This window comes from Aptenodytes patagonicus, chromosome 3 (assembly GCF_965638725.1).
Source record: "Aptenodytes patagonicus chromosome 3, bAptPat1.pri.cur, whole genome shotgun sequence".
NCBI lineage: Eukaryota > Metazoa > Chordata > Aves > Sphenisciformes > Spheniscidae > Aptenodytes > Aptenodytes patagonicus.
The window spans coordinates 94,899,184-94,926,354 of record NC_134951.1 but is presented as its reverse complement, the minus strand read 5'-3'; the positions used below and the strand labels follow the sequence as shown (position 1 = coordinate 94,926,354).

General features: G+C 38.0%; 1 protein-coding gene and 1 long non-coding RNA gene across 3 annotated transcripts in view; one reads left to right on the top strand and one right to left on the bottom strand.

Moving 5' to 3' along the window:
* TTC27 (tetratricopeptide repeat domain 27) overlaps positions 1–14,878 on the bottom strand; it is a 137,678-nt gene extending 122,800 nt beyond the window's left edge. The window contains exons 1-3 of the mRNA XM_076334285.1: positions 14,654–14,878; positions 11,541–11,718; positions 5,700–5,829 (exon numbers count right to left, since the gene is read on the bottom strand). Of these exons, the coding sequence (XP_076190400.1) occupies positions 5,700–5,829; positions 11,541–11,718; positions 14,654–14,741 (396 nt within the window). The 5' untranslated portion in view covers positions 14,742–14,878. The remainder of the gene's footprint in view (positions 1–5,699; positions 5,830–11,540; positions 11,719–14,653) is intronic.
* A 606-nt stretch (positions 14,879–15,484) lies between these two features.
* LOC143158395 (uncharacterized) overlaps positions 15,485–27,171 on the top strand; it is a 43,074-nt gene continuing 31,387 nt past the window's right edge. For both annotated transcript variants that reach the window (XR_012994985.1, XR_012994984.1), the window contains exons 1-2: positions 15,485–15,605; positions 17,685–17,749. This is a non-coding gene — a long non-coding RNA (uncharacterized LOC143158395). The remainder of the gene's footprint in view (positions 15,606–17,684; positions 17,750–27,171) is intronic.

Here is a 27,171-nt window from a genome sequence, read left to right as displayed (position 1 = left end):
GAACTGCTATCTTCTATTTTAACAAATCCATGTTCTTTTCCATGCAGCAAATCTCATACAGGAAAGTAGATATCCTTTTCTTTTAGCAGAGAAAGCCTAAACCAACATTCATTTTCTAAATTCTGCTCTAAGACTGCGTTATCAGTGCAGAATTCTAACAACAGAATTTACTGCCCTAAGGTAGTCTTTACAATGAGAGAACAGCTATGTATTAAAAAAAAAAAAAGAGGTAGATATTTAAGTTTTTACATCTTCAAGGGCTGAAAAGTTAGGAATCTAGTCCACAAAAATCCCTAAAACATTGGCCAAGAGTAAAAAGAAATTTTGAGCTTATCTTCTTGTGTTTAAACACTTAAATATTCAGTGTCGAACCTATCTCATATAGCTCAAAAATTTCTCATATCTCAAAATGGCCACAACCCAAGACTTGCTAACATAACGTTCCTGACCTAGTAAACCTGGGTTACAGTGTTGAGTCCTTCCATTCTTCATCAGACTTGCCATCAAAACGTGTAATTATTTTATTCAGGAATAATTTTCTTAAAGCACAGAAACATATACTAGACAATTACTTTATGAACATATGCTGAGAAATCTCTGAGGTAATCATCCAGTTTCTGTTGGACCTGCAGGTGGTTCCATTCAACCACCTCTGGACTAAATACAGACAAATGAAGCTCAATTCACTCTAAATACATATTTTTTAATCTCTGAAACACAGCTGGTTACGTATTCAACTTCCAAACAGTAACTTAACAGCTACTGTTAAGTAACTACTACTAAAGCCCTAAATCAACTGCAAGCTGGACAGTACTCTTGGCTATTTCACAGTATTTCAAAAGTATTTCCCAGCACAACTGTTACCATCTGAGTAATGATGATGATAATCAGAAAAAAACTTCTGCCATTCACATGCAATAGCTCTGAGAATAGAGTGTATGAGAATTTTAGTTTAGAGGCTTCATGTTCTTTTCTTGCTAATGATAATGATTAAAAGCACACCAAATGCTCGCTTTGCCTCTACTTTTGTATAAGGGACTGCTCTGAACTGGCCTTCCTAACCTTTCATCAGCTCCTTCTCAGTCTTGGGGATCTTTCCCCTAAATCTTAAAAAGGTAAGTGCAGACATACACAGAGTTAGAAAAAGCCAGACTAAAGGCTTGGGAAGAATTAATTAAAAAAAAATGGAGAGGAGGGGGGAGAAACAAACGAACTATCAAATAAGGAATCTGTATGTGGCTACTAAGCCTTATATACTGGGCTTCTCAGATTTTAAACAGTACAAAGACTACTGCACAACAATTTGTCATTTGGCAAAGCTAAGGTGATATATCTTCCAGAATAATGGAGGATGTACTGAGGTTACTAGCCAAAGATTTGGTCCTTTGGAACAGAATTCACTCTTTACTCCAGACTTTAGGGGATGGAAAAATTGGTTTGTTTGTAACGGCTTCTCTCTTCAACTTTCTGCAAAGGAGATAAGATTACAGTGGAGGCTGTCTCCAGTTTCATGATCCAAGCCAGCAACAGGTAACCCATGCAGAGCCGAGTTGCAGACTAAAGATAATAAAGGTGAGTTAGCATAAGCAAGTCTTCCCTGAGAGTGCTACATGTAGAAGTACTTCGTTATGAATGCTCTTGTTCATATTCCCTATGAGGGTAACTTTGCTCCATTTTTAAGGGAGTATTTTTCAAGTGGCTGCATTAAGAACCTCCCCTCTTTTCTATATTCATAGCAAGGGAATGTAGGGCAAGACTGTAGGCTACTTTAGGAGATTATCTCTGCTTACAAGACTGCCTCCACATTTAGCCTTTGTCATCCCTCCTTATATTCCCCAGAAGAGGGAGAAATTTGCAAAATCTTCAAAGTCTGTATCTCACTGGTCACTGGTATTCAAACAGCACATCAGTCAGCCTAAAATTCAACTCTTTCTTCTTTCTGGCTAATTTATGCCAATGGAAGCCAAGCATCTGGGTCTGGAAAAAAAGAAGAATTCCCAATAGATTGAATTAACAAGGCTAAGGAATCACATTGGATTTGGAACAGTAGTACTGCACAGTACATTGGTGTTTTTCATATAAATTATGAACATGGTATCAGTATCAATAGAAATGTGGTAATATTTCAGTCTCTTCCAGCAAAAGGATCAAATAATGCATAAAAGAAGCAGTAATACAAGTATAAAGAAAAAGAATTATTCAAACGCATTCCAAAACTCATTATTTGGAATCAACCTGGAAGTTAAAAAAAAGGCCAGCAGGAGCTGTTGATATATGTATTCGGAGGATTCCTACCAGTTATTTACATGTATTATCGATCAACACATTGAGATCTGCTTCCAGATGGAGCTTCTCACTGTTACCAAATATATTCTACTTGTGAATATGAATTCAGACAACAAACAATTAAAGCAGCTTGTCCTCGCAACATTCTTACAGTAATCGGTGATCTTAATTAGTCCTAATACACAGTTTTGTCCAGTTCATCTACTGAAAATACTAAACTCAACTGTATGAGCTAATACTCAGAAACTCTGAAATTAAGGCAGGGTAAACATGCTCCAACTTCAAAAGTTCTGTACCTTTTATTCCCTTACATGGAGGCAGACAGTGACAGTTCTTTAAGACACAAGGAGCCTATTACTATATCCCACTTATTATAAGCACTTAGCTCATTACAAATGTTTTAGTTTAATCCCAGCAAGTTCAAAGCCAGAACTGCTAATCCATTTTAACTGAAATCCAGTACTTTCAAAATCTTCCTTTAACACAATTCACTTATCATTAAAAAACTCAAGGTAGTATCAGACTATTTAATTGGTGTGGTAAAGTCTCAAAGTTATTTTAGAAAACTGAAAGACACCTAATAACTAAAACGCTAGCTGGTTTTCTGTTTAGGAATTACTGAACTACTTTTATGTGTGGTCTCAAAAGACAAAAGCACAAGCCAGTTCTGCAGGACATAAAAAGAAATCCTAATAGAGTACATGAATGTAACCGTAATTTACAGAGAAGGCTGGAATCAATTTGGGGGATGGGAAATAATGTACGCATACTCATGAATATTGTTCATGGAAGCCATCCAAGAGGCCCCTACCAGCAACTCATCTGAAAGAGGCTATTTAATTAATTTCAGTGAAGAACAAATAATAGTCTCATGCAGTCTTAATGCACTCATAAGAAATTAATGATGCATTCAGAAGTTATCTGGGAGCAGAAATGAAACTACGCCACTGACCCAGAGGTGAAACTTTCAAAGGATAGAAATGGCAGCAGTTATATAGCCTGAAAACATAAAGTTAAGACTAATCCAGTAAAGTGTTCTCAAAATAAAAATAACAGTTTTGAAAATATTCCTGAAATAAATGAGACATTGTAAGGCTGAAAGTTAGTGATATTACTTAGAGCAGGCTAAAAGAAACATGAAGACATAATTTTTTAACCTTGACATGGGAAAAGATCATTTTAGTCTGAAAACCTGAAAAAATGGAAGGTCTATTTAAAATGGGATTGTATCAGTCTTGATGACAGAATATGGAAGATTACAACAGATGGATAAAACTAGAGCTATATTTTTAACCCACTTTTTCTGAATATCTGTGTATGCAAGAGAGGAAAGCTGGATTAACGGAAGGACAAAAATATCAGTTTATCAAGATGTTCATTTTTACAGAGTGTTTATACACTAAGAATCCTTGGAAAGAAAAGTAAGTACATAAAGATAATTCAAAACATACAAAAGCTTTTGAATTAAGACGTTTAATAAAGAAAAGAATACATAGATGTTTAGTGCTCTTGGAAAAAAACACACTAAGGTTTCAGAAGAAGATAATATAGATAGCAGTAAAGGTAAACAACTTCTGCCTGAATGCATAAATAGCTAAACCTTGCAGCAATATCAAAGTCTGATGCAGTACTCATTAGAAATCAAGTATGTTCAAGTCTGTTTTCCTTCATAATCTCTTGCCAATTTAGTTTCTGGAATACCACCTCTGCGTAACCAAACATCTTTCAATGCATTACATTCACAGCCACAGCAGAAACATAACAGAAACTAAACAGGAGACGTATATTCCCTTATTCAACAGGCAATTGGTATCTCATTCTTCTATTAAGACAGACAATAAATGGGATAGTTAATAGAAATTATCAATGTTGCGTTTTACAGATCTATGAACTCTGTCAATGGCAGCAATTCTATGACTATCATCTTGGGCTGCAGCCTCTGTGTTAGACTGCAGCCTGCGCACATACACTAACATAGAATATTAGAGTTCTTCAGTAAACAGAACCCACAGATTATAAGAATATTTTAATACTATAATCTTAAAGATGATAAACAAATTATAAGGAGAATGGAAGAAATGAGTTTGTATTTTTTTTTATTATATATAAAGGCAAATTGAACTTTTCCCGTCAGCAATAGCATACTTTAAAATTTCTGCTAACTCATTTCACACCCTAGAAGGTTTAATACACTTGGTTTCCACTGTTACTTATTTAGTCATCATAAGATGAGATTTGAATTTCTAGTATCAAAAATCAAGCAAAAAAATAAGCCTATATACACACACCATGTCAGCTCTAAAAGATAAACCAAACTGATAAACATCTATTTAAAAAAAAGGGGAAAGATATTGTATTTGAATTAGTTATTTAGAAACACCTTGCAAACAAACCTAGGGCAGGACTTTATGAATTATGGAAATCTTGCAAAAACATGCCACAATAATGCAACACAGATCCGACGGTTTTATGTGAAACTTTTCATATACTCAAACTTCCTCTCATTCCACAGTTCATAGCATTTACGTTGCTCATGGTCCATACCTTATTCACAGTGAAATTCTAAATTCAAACTCGTGTAAATTTAGCATTAGCAGAGACTAGTGATAAGTTCTTCCCTGACACGCTGCAGTAATCAGTATTTTATCATAGCTTTAATTCCAAGAGAAAAATTAATGCTCAAGAAGCTGTGCTGAACCACAGGTGCAGGAGAGTCACAAGATGGAGTGTGGTACTGCCATGAGAAACAATATAGGCATCTCACTAAAAAGAAGTTATGGTGTTAATCAGTTATTTACATAGAAAGATGCCGAAGTAAATAAAAGTGACAGTCCTCAGCTTCATCTCCTACATTCCCCTCCTCTTCCAAAAGCTCTATTTAAGTTAGCATTTTTGTACTAATACTACTACCGTTCACTTGGCATCATCCATGAGCCTAACAGGATACTGAGCATCCAAATCTACTGTTCTCTTAGTATCTGCCAGATATTCTGCTATTTGCAAGATATGCAGCTTCTACCTTACCGTAAGGAAGGAAAATTTCTAAGCCATTTGTAAGTATCTTCCTTTGATCCAGCTAAGAACACATCCCAAAATAAATAAATAAAAAGTTTGTTGACTGCAAATGCCCTTGGAGTAAATGCTCCCGTATAATAAACATAACTTCCCCATCCAAAACATCTTCAGCAGGAAACCTCTTAAGTAGAGAAACAGAGTAACTACTTTTAGGACACTGCTTACAAAACTGATATAGCTGAAGATGCTTGCAATAGCAGCCAGTAGGATCAATGATCAAGGCAATTCATTCTAGCACTGCACCTCACAGATGTGCCTTCTCTGACACATCTACGTGTTATGGTTATTTGTGAAAAGCAGTGACAATAAAAGGATGGCTTATTAAAATCCAAGTATACCTCACAGAACTTCTGTAACAATGCAGGTGGCAAAAAGTCCTGAAGCTTTAACTGAACAGGAGGCCCAGTCCAATTGCTTTGAACGAAGAGCTGCAAACTGCCCACACCAAGTAGAAACATCAGCCTCTGCCTGTAATACAGATAAGAAAAGCAATTAGCAACACATTACGTTTCTTAATTAAGGCTACAAGATCTGATTAATTCTTGTACTAATTAAAGACCCTCATCCTTAAAAAAAAAAAATAATCATTTTCTTTTTAGGAAAATACAATTAATGTAGTATTCAAAAACGCACATGGGGAACTAAAAGGCTTGGAAATATGTTTGTTTATAATGGTTGTAATTAATGACACATTTTGGAAGCAGAGTTAGTTCATATGTTTCAAAATTTAAGGCTGTATCTCACTATCAGAGGTCAGAAGGAGATTAGCAGAGGATGCAGATTATCCCATATTCGCCTATTGCACGGTTGTTATATTGTCTTATGATACATCTAATCCTCAGCATTTTCAGAAAAAAGATATTGCCTTAGCATATGTTCCAAAACAGCATGTTTATTTTTGTTTTGACATAGCTGTTTACTTTCACACCCTCTGATAATAAAAGAATTAAATGAACATCAAAAAAAGTTCAAAACTATAACCTCCAAGTTGGTTCAGATATTTTGGCAGCAAATGTTATCTCATTCAATCATGCTTTGTAATGTAAATCGTAATATTTTATTTAAAGATGGAATTATGAGACTGTTTCATTCCTGAAACTAAAATTTTCCTTATTTACAAGACTAAGCTCATCTAACATCATTATGATATTATTCTTTATGCACCTACAGTAACAAATAATCTATGTGGTCTGCAGAAGGCAGGGCACAATCCCTCAGAATTTAATGGTCGATTTAACAGATGTAGACTTTTAGGAGACTGACACAAACTTCTGGTTTGTTGTATGATTCCTTAATGACTTAGAACCTTATTGTATTATAATCAGTCATGTGCCAACAAGAGCCCTGTCACACATAGAACATGCCTCCCGCCTACAAAAGGTTAACATTTTAATTGTGCTGGTTTGAGATAAAAATTGGTATGTTAAGGAACATAACTGAATTGGAAAAAACCTAGTCTTTTTTTTTTTTTTCCTTTCTCTGTAAAACAGGGACTTAAAGATGCAAGAGTCCTCCAAATGGAAACAAAAGGATAAAATGTTATACAACCCCTAAAAAACAAAGTCAAATAGAAAAGCCACACACAAACAAGCGGCTGGTGGGCAAGAATGTGACAAAAGATGTAGAACAATTAGAAAGTAGGGGTGGGGAACACATGATTGGAAAAAAAAAGTGAACAAAGCCTTCAGGAGAGTTAGAGAGCAAGGACTGGTATAAAGAGTTCTTGTTGAACAAGACAAGGTAACATTTACTAGCTGTCATTATTCAGCCAGTAACTATCTAACAGCAAATATTATTTGAATACACATCTAAGATTACCACTAAACTTCCAAATAACTCAATAACACAAAGCACTGTTACTGTACACTAAATTATTACCATTACAGACGAAACAACCACAGACATACATTTTCTAATTATTCTCCCATGATAAACTATGCTTCAAAGCTTCTGAAAGGAAAGATAACATACAGAATAATCAACCATCTCTGCACTGTGATTTGACAGATGCACTTCAGTCTTTTGAAGACTAATTTTCATTATTTTATCATTTACACTATTATTTCTACTAATAATTTTTTATTTATTTTAACATTATTGACATCTATCTATCTGTCAGGCAAACTTGCTTGAAGTCTTGACACAGCTATATCCATGCAGAAGGCCTCTGAAACAACTGATAACCAATTCCATTACTTTGGCTGGGATACTGTCTTTCCAATGGCTAATTTGTCATCACTGACTTTTTTTCCCCCATTTTCAGATCCATGACCAACTTCCAGTCTCCTTATCACTCATTCTGTATCAGAAAGTCAATTCCAAGCTCTAATCCCTGAAAGCACTAGCCTCCCTTGCCTATTCCCTTTTTTTTCCCCAAGAAAAAAATTCCATTCTGTCTCCCTGACTGCCCTTCACACTTACAATGCAGACCTGCAAATGCTCACCTCCCAAAGGCTGCCTGAAAACTGCTGTTCTGTGCTGCCTGAAAAGCAACAGCTGCAAGTGTCCCACTTACTACGGTGACCTACATAGTTGAATTTATTTCTTATATTTCCTTAGACATATGTCTGTATGCATCCGTCTTGTTCTTCCTTTCTCTATGTGAATGGGGGTTTTGCTGCCTCTTTTTTTAAACACTGTTTACACCAAGTCCAGTAGGATTGTGATCCATGATGTAAAATCAGATGCTTATATACATTCCACTGTAATATTCATACTGCTATACCTAATCTTGCTCAAATTCAAAATAAAGAATAATAGAGCATTTGTATTTGAAAAAATAATGGATTTCCATCTAATGCTAGAATTTACAAACAAAATATAAGCATGAGAAAATACTCAATAGCCAGGCTATGCTTAAGATGCGATTAGGTTACAGGTTTTAGTTTTGGGAGAGTTTCTTTTCTTTTTAGTAAAGCCAGAAATTACAGAAGAGAAGTCCAAGCAAAATTAGACACTAAATAGTTATTTTTTTTCAATTCATATGCATCAAAGCAAGCTGCAGAAACAGCAAGAATTTCTTCATTTTTGTTTTTCAATATATATAGCACACCAGTTAACCAATCATCAGATGCCCCAAGAGAAATACTAGAAATACCATTCAGTGTTCAAGTTGGAAAATCATAACAAGCTTTATTGTATGGATTTGTTTTGGAAAGTTTGGTATTCATTTATATGTTGAATAAGGTAAAAGTAGTGAACACACGGTCAATAAAAACAAGTGTTAGTGCTCATTTCCTTGTTCCTTTAGGTTTTGGAAGCAAACATAATAACAGACCTTCAAGCTCTGTTGAAACAAGCTCTCTGAAAATATTTTTTGTTGTGTCCTGCACACTATTTCCTTCCAGTCTTTAGAATCAAACTGTGTGTCAGGCAATGAAGGCACCTCCTTCACATGGAGCTGAGGAAAAAATAAAAAGGCATTCCCCCTCTATATGGTTAACACATATACTACTGCTTCATCCTCTACAATTTGCTGATTTAAAATACAGCTATGAAGCTACGTTTTCTGTAGAAGATAACCATTAACCACTGAGGTGAGTAGCAATAGCAGGAAAAAGTTAAAAAAAAATTTCCTATTCAATAAGTTTATTCTAAGGAATGCTTTGAGACTTCATTTTTAAGCCATAAAGGTTAAAAGTGCCATAGTGAAAAAATGTCAGGGGCAGGGGAAGGAGGGAAGAAGCAGTCAAAATGATAGAAAAACTTGCAGCAAATTTTTAAAATACTGTTAAATATTTTCCTTACAGAACCATAGATTTGAAAGTGGAAAAAGTTATAGGCTATGTCCAAAGAAATTATAATCTAGATCCAAATTTTGAGCTGTTTTGCCCTCAAGCTGCTCAGTTTTAGCTTCAGAAAAAGAACTCTTTAAGAGTTCTTTTAACACTATTATAAAGCCATACTTTGTACTGTGTTTATATTGTGCTAAAAGAACAAGATTAACATTATCCAACTTTCTGTTTCTGACTGAATTCAACTCCCACTGAGTTTTTTAGTCTCGAGAATTACAACTTTGAATTCAGGAAAAAACCCAAATATATTTGAACTAAGCCCATCTACCAAAAGTCACAAGAAAACCAGTGTCTTACTGAATTTTCTGAGCTAGAACTTACGAGGTTTGCTGCACTTCCTTTGAATTGCTCAGCGGAAAAAGAAAGTGACATTTTCACCACAAAAAGACAAAAACATTTTCACCGTAGGCAATGGAAGGTCAGAGTGCAAAAGTTGCATTAATTCCTTCTATAAGGCAGTCACAGGGCCTAGGGCACTGCAGGTAGGAAAAATAACTACGTAACACATTTTAAGGTAAAAGGTCATTGGAGACAAACAAACATGGTACAGATTTAAGTGCTATAAGCACTGCCTACCTAAAATAGGAAATGATCTGTCTTTTGGTAGAAGTTTTTCTATCAAGAGAAAGTCACAACTTACTTCCTTCAGCACTAATATCATTCAAAGCTTCTGATGTTATTATTAATGGAGCTTGAAAAATTCACTTGACTGCTACAGACAAAAAATGTTTCTGGCAGACACTGATACATTTTGAAGACTACATGCTTTCATTTTGAATAAAACTCCAAGCTGCTATTTTGGGCAGAAAACCCTCTGTCTGCTTCTGAAAGGCTAAACATTGCAGATCTGCCTCCGTATCTTCTGGCAAGGGGGCTCCTAATGCTGCCTAGAGTTGCAGAGAGAACAAGAAAAACCTCAAAGATCAAAGAGCTATAGTATGAGCACCTGAGGAACAAACTGCTTTGCTGTCTGCAGTAGGAGAGCAGCAGCAGCGTCCTGTAAATGGCATACAGGCCAATAAAAGCTCACGGTGGGAGCAGAAGAGGACACACCACCACGACAGGATATGTATAAAGTATTACTGAGTGCATGATATAGGTAATGATTATCTTTAAGAAGCTGAATGGATCATAAAGGCAGCAGCATGTATTTCAAGCAGCAACACATTTCAAGCAATGATTAAGATCAGGATTGGGTCTGTTTCAAGCCCTGACTGATCTTTCTTTTCTTGACACGTTATGCAGAATAAACTATTGCAAGATGACAGAATCTAGCAATACTGAAAAATTTCTCTAGACTTATGTCACCATCTAAACTCCAGCTAATATTTAACAGCAACAGCACAACAAAGTAAGGAAAAAAAAAAACCCCACACCTAGAGACAAAAATGCACAGGAGCAACCTCTGAACATTCCAACTCAGAAAACAGGAGCGTATCGTATTGTGTACCACACTAGAAGATAAGCTTTTGACACATTATGATCACTAACAAATCTCAGCTCAATATTTTAGAGGTGCCAACTATTTGTTTCTCTGGTATTTTAGCAAAACCTCTTGGTTTTATGTCTGTTGTACCGAAACACTGGCATTTGTATTCAGCCACACTTATTCGCAATATATTACCTTCCTCTTAATTTCTTTTTACCTTTATCTTCTCTTATCTTTTGCTCTTATTTCGGCAAAACTTTTTCCCACACTCACCTTTTAAAATAAACAAATACATATACACACACATATATAGTTTTCTGCTTCTACTATCCCTAGTGTGATAGATTTCAGTCTGATCATTATTTACATAGCAAACTGTAAACACTAAGGTCAGACTCATTAACAGCAAGAATTAGCATATGCAGTACAATTAGAGAGAATCAGAGAAAGTCTTGTGAAGGAAATAATTAATCGATAAATAGCAGCCATGAGTAATACCTTACTCATTTTACATTAAGAGTAGTAGTACAACCTTACTATAAATCAGACTTAGAAATACAGGCATTGCTCAGACAGTAACATTACATGGTACTTCAAGTAGTCACATAAATGTAATGCAACATTTCAGAGAGAAAACTGTTAATAAATTGTTTGATGATACACAGCAACATGAATTTACATTTGTTGACTTCTTTATACCAGCAGCTTCAGAGGTAATCACTCTAGTGTTTTCAACAAACCCTCATATCACAATAGTATCCAGTGAAAGAAACAATGATAATGAATAGATGCCCCAGGGAAGTGGGGGGAACAACCCAAGAAATCTGTTTTCTGTTTTTCTCTCAGAACAAGAATTTTGGAGACCCTATGTCATACATTATAAAATAAAAAATGCCTTTTGTAAAAACCAAACATAGCCTCTATTAATCTTCCATGTAATAAATAGTAATTTCCACCTTTCCACGTTATCAGCCTCTGCAGAACAGTCCAGGTAGGCTAGAATCTGTTTCTCCAAGTAACCGTCAATGTTCTCCTCTGTCACAGAAGGTGCAGTGAAAACATTCTGGATGGCTGAATTGGAAAATATTGCCTCGTACTTCCCATCAAAAATCAACTGCAATAATGATCCACTTTCTGGGGAAAAAAAAGTAAAAAAAGAGAAAAAAAATCCGTGTGAATTTTGAAACAACTTTGTCTTACAAGAACTATTCAAATCAAAACATATACCACTCCCCTTTCAAGGAATGAATCTTCATTTACATTGCAGGAAAAGTGCAGTTGCATTGAAACATAAAGAACAGCAGTAGCAGATGTCACTTTATTCAAAATAAATTTTACAGAACTCTTATTAATGTTACAGTGAAATACAAACTGCCAGATGAATGTAAAACACAAACTTGCACTGAAATCTCAGGGGAAATACATGGATGGCCTTTCAAATATGTACACTACAGTTATTGAAGACAACTTCAATTATCACAAGAGGGTTTTCTTCCTCCAAAACATTTTACATGAGTGGGTTACAGTAAAATCCTATAGATAAGATAATAATTTCACAGACTAGAGAACCCTTTTAGGGAAGACAGGACAAATAAAAATGGTTCAATAATTGCAAGAGTTCAGTGAATAAGTTCTCATGTAAAACTGCAGAAACTACTCAGTCCTTCCTTTAAATGCTTAGAATATTCACAAAGAATGGGCAATATGATTTTATCTTTATAAAAGAATTATTTTCCTATAAGTTTACTATCTCAATGAGAAGTCTGCATATGGAGTCAGATTCTTAGGAGTAACTAGTAAGGTGGATTGGGATCCATGAATGTTCCTCCACTGAAGCCTTTCAAGATAAATGGATGTCATGAATTGCTATATATTTAATTCCTGAGAAGCTTTGTTCACAGAAGGTATCTTCCCTTTTTTCTTCAGATATGCTAGAGTGCAATCAATCCAGCAGCTGTTAGAACAACTTCACCATGTTAAAACCTTCTATTCTTGAGCAAAACCAGTATCTGTCTACACTGCAGCTGTGGCTACAACTCATGTAAATGCACTAACTGGTTTTAAACTAGCTGATGCAAGTACTGGTAATGGTGCAGCTGAGGAAATGCAGAGGTCTGCATAGCATAAGTGCCTTAATATTAATCTGTGATTCCAGTTGGGGATTGCAGCTCCCATGCACTCAGTGTTACCATAGCTACACTAATATTAGTACCTGAGCTAGCCAATTTAATGCTAGCACAGGTATAGATCCACAAAAGCAGCAGCTGTGCAAGGAAGCAAACCAAATACCAACCCGAAGCTCATCCAGCTAAAACAAGTATTCTAAATCTCAGACACATGGGAAGACCGAGCACAGAACCAACTTCAACAGCAGCGATGGATGACTTGGTAGGAATGGGCGACAGAGATACGTTCATTCTAATCTCTGTGGACCAGGCTGTTGACTGCTGTTGGCCACAATTTACTTTTGTTCTTTACAACAATCATCAACCAATGATGTAAGAGATCATTTGTGCTAGATGATTTAACACTTTAAGCTGCATCTGGAAGGGCATATGCAAAAGAATAGTAATGGTTCTGCAGCCCTGCTGACATCATACTCTCACAGAGAACAGAAATAACAAGAAACTTTCTCCAGTCTATGCTTCGGGGAGACTTCTTTCACCAAATGACAACTTCTTTATATTGGATTATAGTTGCTCAGACAGGCGATGCTGTAGCTGGTATAATAACTATTGGCTGTGAGGACACTAATGAAGAATATTGAGGTTTTCTCTTTCCAGTAACACTGTAACATAACTGTAAGCACATAAAATCTGCTTTTGATTCTGTGTTTAGCTTCTTATAAGACACCATACAAATTCAAGATCACAGTCTTTAAATTCAGTTTCAGGATCATCAATAGGAAGGGCCCACGTAAGTGACAACTAAGGATGACAACAAACCCCACCATTTTCTATCTCTACTGCAAGATACCCTTCTTCAACAACAGTCTTCCCCACATCTTACAGCAGCATACTACTTAAAAAAACAAACCAAAAACTAAAAAAAACCCCCACACAACACCCAAAACACACCACAAACAGCATACACAACACTCAGTCAAAAGATAAGACAGATCTCAGTCACAACACCTAACACACCTGGACAGTACAATGATTAAGGTTAAATAAGTAACATAAGGAAATAGAGCTGAGTACCTCTGTACAGTTCTTTTCCAAAATTCCTTAAGTGCTTGGGTAAGGATAAATGAGTCTTTCAATATGCTACAACCTCTAAATGTTTTAAACAGCATGGCACATGACTCGAGCACAACTGTATTTCTAGCCTGTCTGAAATATGGAAGTGCCTTTTCATAACAAATGTTACATTTTAAAAGCTGCTGCGTTCCCCTACAGGAAAGCTGGGTCAGTAACAACCTAATCAAGTCCCCTCAAGAGACTACTTTCCATTGTTCCCTCAAGCAACTACGACTAAATAGCTAATAAAATGTAGAACAGGTAGCTCACGCCAGGCTTCTTCTCCTCGTGTTTTGCTACAAGAGCGAGTTTCACATCACTGCCAAATTCAGACAGGTAGTCTTTCACCCGTGGGTCACGACGCAGTCTTAGTCGAAGTGATTAAAAGCCTCCAGAGTGCCGCCATGAAGTGGGCGGTGGGGCGTCTGCCGGCCACCGGGCGCAGGGCAGGGACTGCTGCAGCCGGAACCTCTCCACCTGAAGCCCCGTCGGACCGGCAGGTAGCGGCCGAGAAACTCTGCGGAGAGCCCCGGCGCGGCGGCCGCACCTCTCGCCTCAGCCCTGCCGGCAGTGCCGCTTGCGCCCCTCCGGCCTGACGAGCCCAACGGGCCGCCCCCGCCCCGCGGCGCCGGCAGGAGCCCCCCCGAGTCTGGCAAAGGGCAGAAAGGGCGGGAGGGGGGGACACGACCACCCTCGGAGCGGGCGCGGGTGGAGGGAGCCGCCAGCCGCGGCCCCGGCTCGGCCTGGGGCCGGCGGAGACGTTGGTGGCTCCGAATACCCATAACAACGGCCGGGCACCTTCCCCCCGCCGGGCCGGGACCTCCCCTCACCTGCCGCCGCGACTTCGCCCTGCTTCCACTCCAGGGACTCCGCCGCGCTGAGGAAGCCCCTCAGCAGGGAGCGCTCCAGAGCCAGCATGGTCCCCACGCCCCGCTCCCCACCACTGTCGCCTCGCTCGCTCGCGGGTCGCGACCCCTGCGCTGACACGCGCTGCCGGTGTCCCCTCAACCCATGTGCAGGAACCGGCCACAGGGAGCCGCCATGATACTGCCGCCGAGCACGCCGGGAGGAGGCGCAGGCGCAGCAACAGCCCGACCGCACACCTCGGCGCGCGCCCCTGTCGGAACGGGGGAGGCGGCAGGAGGCGCGTGCGGGGGCGGGGGGGGTTGGAAGGGGGGTGAGGGAGCGCGCCTCAGGCGCAGCCGGTAGCCGCGTGCCTCAGCCGGAGCCCCACGCGCGCGGGGCGGGGGATGGGGCGGGGTGTGTGTGTGTGTGGGGGGGAGCCCTCCGCCCCGCCCCGCCCCCGCCAGGTGCCGCGCCCTCGCGGGGTGGTTGCCGGCAGCGCCGGGGCGTTTCCCTTCCCCCGCGGGAGCTGACGCCGACCCCGAGGCAATAGCTTGTGAGGCGAGCCTGGGTAGACATAGGCACGCGCACATCTGCAGATGTATATGGCGTCCGCCTGTGCGGTTCCGCGTGGAGGAGCCTCTGTGAGATCCCCGCGGAGGGCGGCAGGTCCTGGCTGAGGCGCCCAGCCCTCAGGGGGAGGCGGGCCGGAGCGGGCCGCTGTTGGGGCAGGGCCTCGTAGCGGGGGCGGGCTCCGTGCTGCCGTGGGTGTGGCGCCAGGAGCGCCTCGGCCAGCTAATTTGTAGGTAGTTTTCGTGCGCCTGTCCGTAGGAGCTCGGTTCTCTTACTGGGTCACGTGTTCGTCGAGTTTTCTCTCGGGCGACGTTTGCACAGGATCGGGAAGTTAGAACGTGTAAAGCCAATTTTTCAGCTGCATAGGTGAGAAAAACGATAGTGCTTCAGATTTCAAGTAGGTAAGAGAGAAAACATTAAGTATGGTTAGTAACCAGGCAGGATTTCTTTTGAAGAAGTATGGTCTAGGTATCTGCGTGCCTAAAGGTGGTTTGGACACAGACGTGCCGTTGAATTGGCTTAATAAGAGGAGGTAAGGACCGTGCTTTGGTCTGTTCCTGTATTTATTTCGGCACCTGTCCAGATACCTATAGGAACATAATTCTGTCCCATCGTTTCTGAGCTCTTCACTTTCATCATGTGCGTGTACATCAGAAGAGGAGAAAAAAGGCCATGCCCTCCTGCTCATTCCAAATTGAATGAAACAGTTGAAACAATAAAAACGTTCCCTCAGAGTTGCTAATGAAACTTGAGGGTAATCAAGTCAGAAACCAGAAGGCCATCACAGCAGGGGGCAAATTCTAGATGTGGAAAGATGAATGTTCTGAAGATGACTGTAGTGTAAAGGTTGTAATTCATTTTGTATTAGGTGCAGTGTGTAGTATCACGAAATAGAGTATTTGTTTGTTAGTCTTCAAAAATTAAAAGTCTTTTCATCATGCTTCCGTATCTAACATAATCGTTAAAATTTGAGGAAGTCTTAATGCGGCTTTTTATTTAGATGACTGTAATAGGTTATTGCCTGTTTGGGCTTTAATATACAGGCTGTTAATTTCAAATTTAATCAGATTTATAAGACCAAAATGCAGTTAAATAAAAAAATGTTGCTTTTCAACTTATTTTCTGACCTGAAACAATCCATTCTATTTATATCAGTTTTGACAAGAAAACTGATAGAAATTTATATAGTTAATAGATAGCCATCAACTCGCTGTCAGTTCCAGAAACTGAACCAAAAATGAGTATTCATCCTGGAAGTAGTGTGTTACAGAAATTCTTAAAACATAGTAAATAATTCAGTTTCCATGTACTGTGTTAGAAAAATAATGAAATCCATGAAGCTTATTTTATTAAACTCACTGTTTAAAAAGTAGAATGTCTGAAATAAAAATTATTTTACTTGCTTACTCTTTGTGTGTGTAGCAATAGAATTGTGATTCTGTATGAAAAATATAATAGTTAAGAGTTAGGCTAATTCTTTGTGTTTAAATGTAACTTACACAGTAACAAATTTCTTTATCTTCCAAGTAATAGATCTGCATTAAATGTACATAGATTTTCCAAATTCAAATGGATAAATTCTTAAGTGAGGTCTAACTAAAATGTAAAATAACACTCCTTTTCACCACCATCCCCTTTTTTTTTCCCAGACAATTCAGAATATCTGTCAAAATACAACTAAGAATTTAGTAAATAAATGAAAAATACATTTGCATGGTCTATCAATAATATTAAAATAAAAATTCCTGTTGTGAGATTTTCTGCTTTTTATTTTCAGGGAAAACTGGTAAAGTTTTCTGGGAATAAATAGTTGGTAAATATAATTACCTAACAAAAACAAGGTCTACTCTGCTGTCTTTCTCACCTCTGCCAGTTCCCCCAATGTGTGGGTTTTTTAGCCTTACAATTCGGTTCTGGAGGCATCTAGAAACTATAGCAGGTATGTGGGCAGGAGTACCACCAGCAGGAATTAGGGCACTCCTGACTGACAGTGGACTGATTGTTACCACTGATGTAAAAGATGTTTTTGATTGTTTATCAGTTGCCACAGACTTACTGAAGTCTCCTGCTTCAGCTTGATTCCCTAAATGATTTGAAAAATATACATATATTTCTCAAAGAATAATCAACAGGTTTTATCTGCATTTAAGGATTGCTTCTGCCAGTTGGCTCAAAGGGAAGCAAGCCTGTTGCAATGCTGTGTAGTGCGGATTCAAGATTTTAGTGTAGTGCTTCTTATTATTTCTAAGCAGAAAGTAGATAATCAAACCTTCTGATACAATAGTTTTCAGAGAATAACCTTCATCTTTAACTTTCTTCCAAGAGTGTAAGAAAATCATCCATATGAAGTGTTGTGCTACAGTGGTATCTGAACTAGCACGTTTAATGTCACCTTGCAAGATATCTGTGCTGCTGTTTTGATGCTGTATTTGTCTTCTGTTGCAGATTTTTCTTCCTAAAGCCTTTTGAAACAGATGATCTCATTGTGGACTACCTGTAAAAAAGTTTTGGTAAGTTTAAAGTAATTATTATTACCATAGACATTTATTACGACATTTTTAACAATGAGCTGCTGTTTGTAAAAGCTGCTGTTATATGAATTTTAAATTCATCCTCAATTCCGTGTGCCAGGTCTCTGGTACAGCTGAAGAAAGAAGCAATTGTGTTGTACGCCATTTTTGAACAACAGTTGATTTGCTATTTGAGGAGTGGGGAAAGGGGAGGAATTGAGGAGAAAACCTACTCATTGGTATAGCAGGATGAAACTTGCAAGATTGTGTAACCAAATTTCTGCAATTCTAAAGAGAATATTTGATGTATCTGGTGAGAGGAGGGGAGCTGCAAGGGGAATTCAGTTAGGGAATTCTATCAGCTTTTCTTACTTTGGCTCTGTTAGTTCAGTCAAGCTGTATCCCAGTAACCAGTTATTCTTTGTGAATCATCATATTTAAGGTTACCTCATCTTGAGTTACAGCATCAGAAACATACTTCAAGCTTGTTTGGGGGCCACTAGGCTTCCAAAGACATCAGCTAAATGTTCAAACTGTATTCTTCAGTTTTGCTGAGTTAATTCACAGGCCCTCACTGTAAGGAGGGAGGTGGTTCCTCAGAAAGCTTCCAGCATACCTACAGTTTTTCCAGTTACATTTGCAATTTAAAAATAAACATAGACTTACAGTCTTGAGGTGACAAAGGCAAAAGAATGACAATTATTATACAGCTGTTATGACCTACTGGTAGTATATCTCAATCACAGGAACTGATGTGATACTTGACATACATTATAGTTGCTTCACTACATTCACCAGCTAGCATTGTATCCATTGGTTCTCTCAGGTCTGACCAGTTCACCAACTTACGCTCTTGCTTCCTCCAGACACTGCATAACACAATCACTGCTCAGTCAGTGAGGTGGAGGTAGAGAAGCTACACTTCTAATGTGCTAAAATAATAGCAGTTAGGAAATTCTTCTCTTACTAACAACTTTATAAAGCAATAACAGGGAGAGGCAGTGTAGGCCACCGCACAACAAGAAAAGAAAGAGTGATTCAAACCACTCTTTGAGGATGTACAACAAAGAACATGGTCAGCTGCAAATAGCCCTAGACAGCTCTTCTCTGATACTGTGGTGACTCTCCTAAAAGCTCTGACATTAATCTTCATTGATCATTTAGAAAATATTATGTACTAATATTACTGTATCTCTTTTTGTATGGTACCCAAGATCAGTAAATAGACAAAGATGAAGTAGGTCTTGAGTAAATATATACTCTGTCTGTAAAACAAAATTGTAATATCTGAGGTGCAGTCTTCCCGCTCTTAATAGGTTAGTTTTTCTTAAATTTAGCCATTCATTTACTATTGTCTTTCCTGATGTCCATGAATATATATTTGCTGTTCATTTAGCAAATGTTTCTGTGTTCCTTCTTTTTTCTCCTTTTCTGAACATACCTCATCTGAACTTTTATAAACTAATTCTTGCCTGGTTAATTAGCAGAACTTTGCTCTGCCTCAACTACGTAACATCTGTGAGTTCTCAGATGAAGAAACCAAAGCTTATGTGAAAATAATTCAGTTTACTGTTCAACAAAAGAAGAATTCAGAAATTACTCTTTCATTAAATAAGCATGTCATATCATGCCTGCGTTTGCAAAGGGTTTAATGCCCTCTCAAATGAGCTCACACAGAATCATTATCTCATGACATCTTAGTTTTTTATACAGCAACATTGCCTGTCTGTCTTTGCTAGCTTCAAAAGGAGAGAGAAGGATTTAAAATGAGATTTTTATTTTTTTTTTTATTAAAGGGCTTTCATTCATTGGATTCTCTTTGTTGGTCTGGAGAAAGAAAGCTGAACAAAATTGGTTCCAATCACACTACAGCAAACAGAAATTTTAGCTGGAACAGATAGAATCTTGTATTAAAGCTACATGATAACTTCTATCTCTTTTGTGCACTTAGTAACATGATTATATTTTTGAACATAGAGTGTGAAAAGTGCATGGTCACGTGTAAGCAGAAATGTGGTTTTGGGATTACCTCACATTTTAATAAAAGAATGCATAGTTCTTGTTCTTGGTATGCATGTGTGTCACAACCAGTTCAGGGTGGCTACCATGGTTCTACTGTGTCATCACTGTGACAACTGTGCTGGCATGAGACTGGTAGGTTAATCAGAAACACTGATTATGACAGGCAGTAAACAATGAAGGGGTGACGAGTTTCATGTTCTGAGAACCTAGTTGAATTCCTAGCATATCATCTTTCACCAGGGAACAGTGAAGGTCTTGGGGAGTCCATTCCAATTGTGCTTGAAAATCACTTACAGTGCTGCTTTTTATCTTGGTCCTCCAAAGTTTGAGGTATCTCTGTGACTTGACGTCAGTAAGGTTTGGTGTGTGACTTAAGAGAATAAGGACTGTTGGCCATCCCTGTTTTATAACGTTAGATTTGGTGAGTACTGTGGATGAAAGGGGGTGTGTGTCGATGTGTGTGTGTTAATTACAGAATATTCCATGTGAATAAGCAGAAAAATACCAGATATGTTTTTGTGACTGTTTTTATAACAACGTAATAAGCAGTTCTCTTCAGCTTTCTGACTTAGATTCTGAAAAACACGAGTTAAATTGTTATGTGATTAAGCATTAATGCATTTTACGCAAATTGTATTCTAGAATTGCTTTAGATCTACAGAACAGTTAGCAAACTCTTCGATGTTACAGTGTACCTTCCAATATGATTCTTCCAACTAATTAGTGTGAAGAATTTAATTTTAATAGTGGTATTAGCTTAAATGCTCTGTGGTAAGTTATAATGAGAGACAGGAACATCCTGCCTGGTGAGAAGTGTACTATCCTGAAAAACTTCCAGTTGCTTACAGCTTTGCCCAATAGCACAAATATGTAGTTTGATGTTTTCTATTTGGAGAATGTCCCTTAGCTTGGACTTCTAAGCAAAGTAGGTGCAATTTATCTTTTTTTTTAAACAAGGGCACAAAAATGTTTCTTCTGTGTTTTCTACTCTTTCCTCTGAAATGTATGTTTTGGATGAGGAGGTATTTAGTGATTGGGGGTGTGGTGCCCTATATGTCAGAGAAGTACTTTTTTGCCATCTCTGTTTTTGCCATCTCAGTTTGAATGTGCTTAAGTAGAAGTTCAGCATAGTTTTGCAGTGTGATAGAATTATAATAACAGAGGAATAAAGAGTGAGAGCCAAGTATTAAGGCAGGAGGCCTCAAATTCTGGAAGTGTCTGGAAATGACAGAAATTCAGTTCTAGTAAATTTAGTCTAGATAATCACTTGCACAATAGTTATGAGAAGTTAATGTTTTACAGTATTTTCAAATGTGATTTTAAATAACACGGAGCATCACTGAGGATGCTGTTGGTCCTCCAAAGTTTGAGGTAGGCAAAACTGACTGCAAATGTTAGAAGTTGCAAAGAAAAAGGTTCTAGCAAAATAAATAACTAGATTATAGTGGAGGGAAGTGGATGGAGAGAGAGTATTCACACTTAAAACACCAGTAGGTCTGACTGGCCTTTAGCAACCTAAAATCTGCACTAAAATGAATTTTCATATTCTCCATAATGAGTTTCTCCCTAAATCTTTGAAACTACTAGCTTCTTTGAGGGTTATCTATCCTGGTAAGAATAAAAACAAGATAAGTGTTCCCTTTCAAAACCTGCCTCAAAATGCCTGTCAATATTTACTATACATTTATAAGTTGACACAGTGAAGGATTGATGAGATTATTAACAGTGGACTAGGATGACCCATTTCCCTGTCCTTCATGACTGCTTCTGCTGAGCTCTTTACCTCTCCTAGCTGCCCAAAGGAGAAATTCTGACATGTTCTGAGCAGGCTTCCAGAGAGTTGGAGGAAACCAACCCATTCTTTTACAGTCCCCGAAGGTGACCAAAGGATTCTTCAAATCTCACAAGTTTTCTGTGTACTGCCAGCACCCATGATGCACTCAAGAGATTTTTCATTCATTTTGCATAGTTGTTAATCATTAGACTCCACAATCAGGAGATCTGTTGGTGTCATTCACAATCTCTTACCTTCCACAGGCAAAACTCTTGGTATCGATAAGATCAGGATTTGACTTTAATTGACATGTGTAAGTTATGTACAATCTTTCAGATCCTACGGTAAAGTGAATGGTATCTGTTATATTCCAATCCCCTTCCAGGTTTCCTGTGGCTAATAGGATGAAAATGAGTTCCCATAGGTTTTCCAACTGTTCTTCTCAGTAGCAGAATTATGCCTTACTTTTGTTGCTGTGGGAAATTCTTTCTTCTTTCCGCTGTTGTAGGTTAAGGAACATTCTAGTAGGGTTATGACTAAGGAACAGACTAGAAATGTACATGATGAAAAATCACTTTTTATATCTTGTTGCGTGCCTGAACTCTGCTGATCTATTATACATCCGTTCTGTTCAAAGGCTGATTGTGGCAATCGTTAACAAAAATAGATTAGGAAATAGTAACAGATTAGTCCATGTCTACATGTTAATTTACGTTCTGCCACAAAATAAATTACAGGGCATTGTGACCATACTTTGAACATGAGAGTAGGGAAAATATTCATACTGTCCTCAACCTGTTCACTTGAAAGAAAAGCAGTTGCTTTAGACTTACGTTGCATCTCAGAGGAAGACCTGTTCTTGTTCAGCTTTATGAATAAAAAAATGCTTAAAGGCAAAACAGCTCTTTTTTTTGGTCATTATCTACTCTTGAGTCTTGGTTTTAGAATATTTGTCTGAATTGCCTAAGATTCTATTTGGCTATGTAGTACCTCTAGCTTTACTGATAAAGAGTGGCCTGAAACAAATATGGTCACGTTACTAAGGATCAAAAGTTGGCTAAAAACAGATTTGCAGTAACTAATTTGGAAAAAAAAGAAAAGGAAAAAAGCTTATCAGAAAGTTGTTAGAGATGTGGGAGTCTGTTAAGAGCTCGAGAATACTTTTTGTCTTCATATGGATTCACACAGAGCAAAAATATGTTGGTGGTCTGACATCCCAGAGTGGCTTTGAATTGTCTGAATCACAGACCTGCATCATAATGGCTCATGCTCATTGCATACTTAGATCCCTGCTGGGAAAGAACTGCTGTCTCTCCCTTGTAGCAATTTCAGTTTGCACATTTTTGGTTTCTCCTCCCACTGAAGTTTTTGTTCTTAGACATCTACAGTTGAGATTGCCTTCTTCAAGAAGACAGGCACTGTTCTGCAGGTGCAGTAGGTCATTTATTTCTGTATTAGAAGCAAGTATTAACTTCTCCAAATGGAAAAGGAATATAAAATCCTATCTAGTGTCTCTAGGGGTTTTGCTATAACTGAAGTCCCTCCCGTGTCAATGCACAAGAGGATGGTAACACAAGCACCAGTTGCAGATTTGTACTGTTTGTGTACACCTTTCCTTTATATACGTAATATCTAAACCCTTTAGAATAAAGATGCTAATCCTTCTAAAACAAGCAAAGGAGCAGCCACTGAAAGAAAAGCCTTTCTAAAATAAGATGATCAACCAGTGCCATGAATTCTTTGTATTCAGTTCCACTCAGCTCAGAACTATCCTGCCTGGGATGAAATGGTACATATACTGTGCTTTTCACCACTATAGATCAGTCCTAGAATGAGTGAACCAGGAATGGCACACAAAGAACAGGTGCTTCACTAACCATATGTTTTTCTAATCTCTCTGGATGTAGATGAGACATTGTGTTTTCAGGGCAGATTTCCAAATTTATGCTGGGGGGGGACACAACCCAAAACATCCTTTTTCCAGAAATTGTGATTTCCCCCCCCCCCCTTATATGCTTCAGTAACCTTGGTGACATAGTGGGTGATCTGTCCTTCCATCAAAGTCATTAGAACTGTTACTCACTGCATTTTTCACACGGACTTTTCAGATGTATGTTAGTATTACCGCCAAGTTCTTGTCAGCACACTCGGGCTAAGAGCATATGACTTGATGTCTGGCAAAAGTCCTACAGGATTTGCTTCTAAAAATTTATAAGCCTGCACAAGATGAGGAGAGATCAGGCCAAAGAGGCATAGTGATAGCGCCCTCCTGAATAGAACATCCTTTCTTAGAACTTCCAAGGAATAGGTTTTGGGTCTCTGCTCCTACCTGTGTCTTAATAATATTCTCAGATCTTCTTGTCCAGATTTATTTTTTTTTTTAAACTTTATGAACCCATGCCTTGCCTTTTCTTATCCAGGAAATTGAAGCTTAGGTTATTTGATTCAAGTTTTCCTTTGGAGTTGGCAGTAATTCTAAGGCTGAGCGCCAATTCATCATTCCCATGCTGGATGCTCACATGCCATTTCAACCTTTAATGCAGTTAAACTTTGCAAAACTGTTTAGCTAAGTTTTTCCCTTATTGTCAAATAATCCTTCTTAGAACCCATTTATAAATTCTTTTTTTCAGCAAGAGCTTTTTGGAGTGGTGAAAATGCATTTATACATTCATGCATTAAATTTTAATGAGTATTTTTTTTAATTAGAGAAATCGAGTATGATAACTTAAAATTTCCTCAATGAAATTAAGTAAATGTGTCATCACTGGATCTCTGAATGCTCAGAAACAAATTAATTAAGATTTCTTGACCCTTAGGGACAGGTGGTTTTGGGTGGTGTGGGTTTTTTTTTTCCCTCCCCTGACAATGGCTAAGGAGTTAGGGAACCAGAAGGTTTCGCTTAAATTTCTTAGCTTTATTTTTTCCGTTAATCAGTAATTCTCAACTTCTCTCCGGTTGCTTTCTCAAATTTTGCTTTTTTTTATGAACTAGACTATGAGAAAAGAGTTAGGATGGTATTTAGTCAAAAAAAGAAAAGCCTTGGGGAAGTTCATGATAGTCTTCCCCCATTTGTACAAGTTGCTATAAAGAGGACATACAGGATGTTTAGCACACACATTCGGACTTTTGTGGTCTTCTGAGGGTAGGAATTTTCCTAAATGATCTCCTGACCTCCCTGATTAAGCTTTTTCCTTGTGATTTCGTCTCTTTTTTTCTCTGAACCTTGAATCACCTTGATGGGAGAAGCTTGCATTCACATTTGGTGGCTATGAAATACGCTTTGCAGCTGTACTAGCATAGAAACAACTTTCATCAGTATAGAGATTTACTGGTCTGCTCTGTTGAAGGTGTAGTCAGGAAAAGGGAGATGAGATCTTTCCATAGGTGGTTGTGATCTGATAAATAAGCTTGTGTATTGTTTAAAACTATGTATTCCATTTGCAGTGCTGCTCAATCATACTTTAATACTTTTAAGTCTAATGATTTTAGACAAATGATTCAAAGCGTTTAGTCAAATGCTTCTCAAAAGAACCCAACAAAAGAAGAACTTTCCTCCTCTTCTTCCTCTGCTCTACTCTTTTAGCTCATTATCTCGGTCCCCACTCTGCACCCAGGCAGAGCCCCAAAATGAATAATAAATCTCATTGTGGGAGTGACACTTGCACGACCTTAGAAAGACTAGGTAGAATTACAGCTTTGATCAGAAATTCTTGCCGCTCTTTAACTGGTGTTTTTTAAAGTTATGTATTATTCAGTCTTAATGTCATTAGGTGTTTCATCTACTAAAATAATGCTTTATTACTTTTCTGTAAACTTAGAAAGGTTATCAACAATTGTGTGTTGCTTTCCTTCTTTTCTATAGATATTTTTTAATAGCCAAATTTAGATTGCAGAGGCGACATTGAGACTAACTGGCATGGTGTCAGATTCTGATAGCATCACAGCGTGGTATAGGTCAAGACTTAATTTAGTCTGGCTTCTAGTGTGAACAGATTCTCCTCTAATGTCATCTCTTTGCTCTTGACATAGAATAATAGCTATTTCTATTTACATCTCATTTTCAAGCCATAAAATTTCTGTGCTAGTACTAAAAAGGGAAGAAAGGTACAGGATAAAGATAGTGTCCTTGCTATAGTTGAATTGTTTCTGGAAGAATAGAAGTAGGTGTTGGGGACTTGATTTTCATCCTGCTCTCTTAAAAATGAGTAAATAAAGGTAAGATAAGGCTTGTATCTTTAAGTTGCCTAGTTAGTGTAGCAATATATGTTCACTTATGTTGTGAAGCCCTCCAGTTTCTAACTTAAATGAATCTGCTGCAGGGATTTAGTACGTGAAACCTGAGTTTTGCAGAGTCTATAGGTCCTTGTTAGAGAAGTAACACCTAGCTTATACTTGTAAGTAATATTGTGTCTTGATCTTTTTGTTTTTAAACACGTAGTAGAGTCACAAACACATTTTCCCATCATCTAGTTCCTCATCTCTCCTTGCAATGATTTTCTCCGTAAAGTCCTTCTTGACAAAGTAACAAAATGTATTCTGTCTCTCCCTCTTTTTTAATAAGCCATACTGTCCTCCATTCCTGGCAGTAAAGTTTCTGGTCTTTCCAGGTTTTCAATCAGTTATTTGGGAACTCTGCTGCTGGTTTTGTTTCGTAGTATTTGCATCATCTTCTCCTTACTGCTTATTGGGATTTGAGTTTTATATGCATGGGATCTTTAATCACCATTTTTTGGCATCTTAACATCTTGAATTAATTTAAGCAGATGAAAGAGATCAATAGGTAAGGTCTTAAATATTCTTGATAGCCAGATGCTCCTATATTTTGCATGCAGAAATCTTCCAGCTGCTGTCAGGGTGACAAATGAACTGAGTTTTGAATGTGTCCCCTGTTTACTTTAATGGCCGAGTGTTCGGGTATTCCAAGCCCTGTGTTGTATCTCTGCATCGAAGTGCATAAGCCTAATAGCAGGGAAGCTTCATATTTATTAGTTTAGTACATAGTACGTTTCTGGTTTAGTGCTGTCAGAAATAGTTCATTTTAAACATTTTTAAGTATCTTCAGACTTAAACTCCAAACACAGAATCTTTTAACTGCTTTGGACTTGCACAGGGGGCACTTGGGGGAGGAGGAGGAGGAGCTTATTTCAGTAGCTGGCTTTTGAACCCTAGAATTGAAAATGTAATTCTTTGTCACATGTGTTCCCTAGAATTACTTTTTGAATTTGCTATAAAGTTGCTATAAATCCAAATTGTCTCACCTCAGTATGTATACAGATATTTCAGTTAGTCTTAGATATTATTGCATTATTCCAACCTTTGCAAATAAGCTTAAAAAAATCTATAGCAGTTACTATATTCTCTGATATTATTTATGGTAAGGACTGGTATTAAAATGCACACACTGTCCTGCTGTAGGAAGGTCCCAAACTCAGAACGTAGAGAGTACCTGTTGTCACTATGTAAAGCCTTGAGATTGTTGACACGTGAGTTGGAAGGTCATGCAGCATGTGGGAGCAAAATTTAAAAGACGTTATAAACTATGTTGTCATCATACTACTAGAATAATTGTTGTAAAATTCAAGACATTAGATATCATAAAGATTTTATTGTTGCTTAATGACTTAGA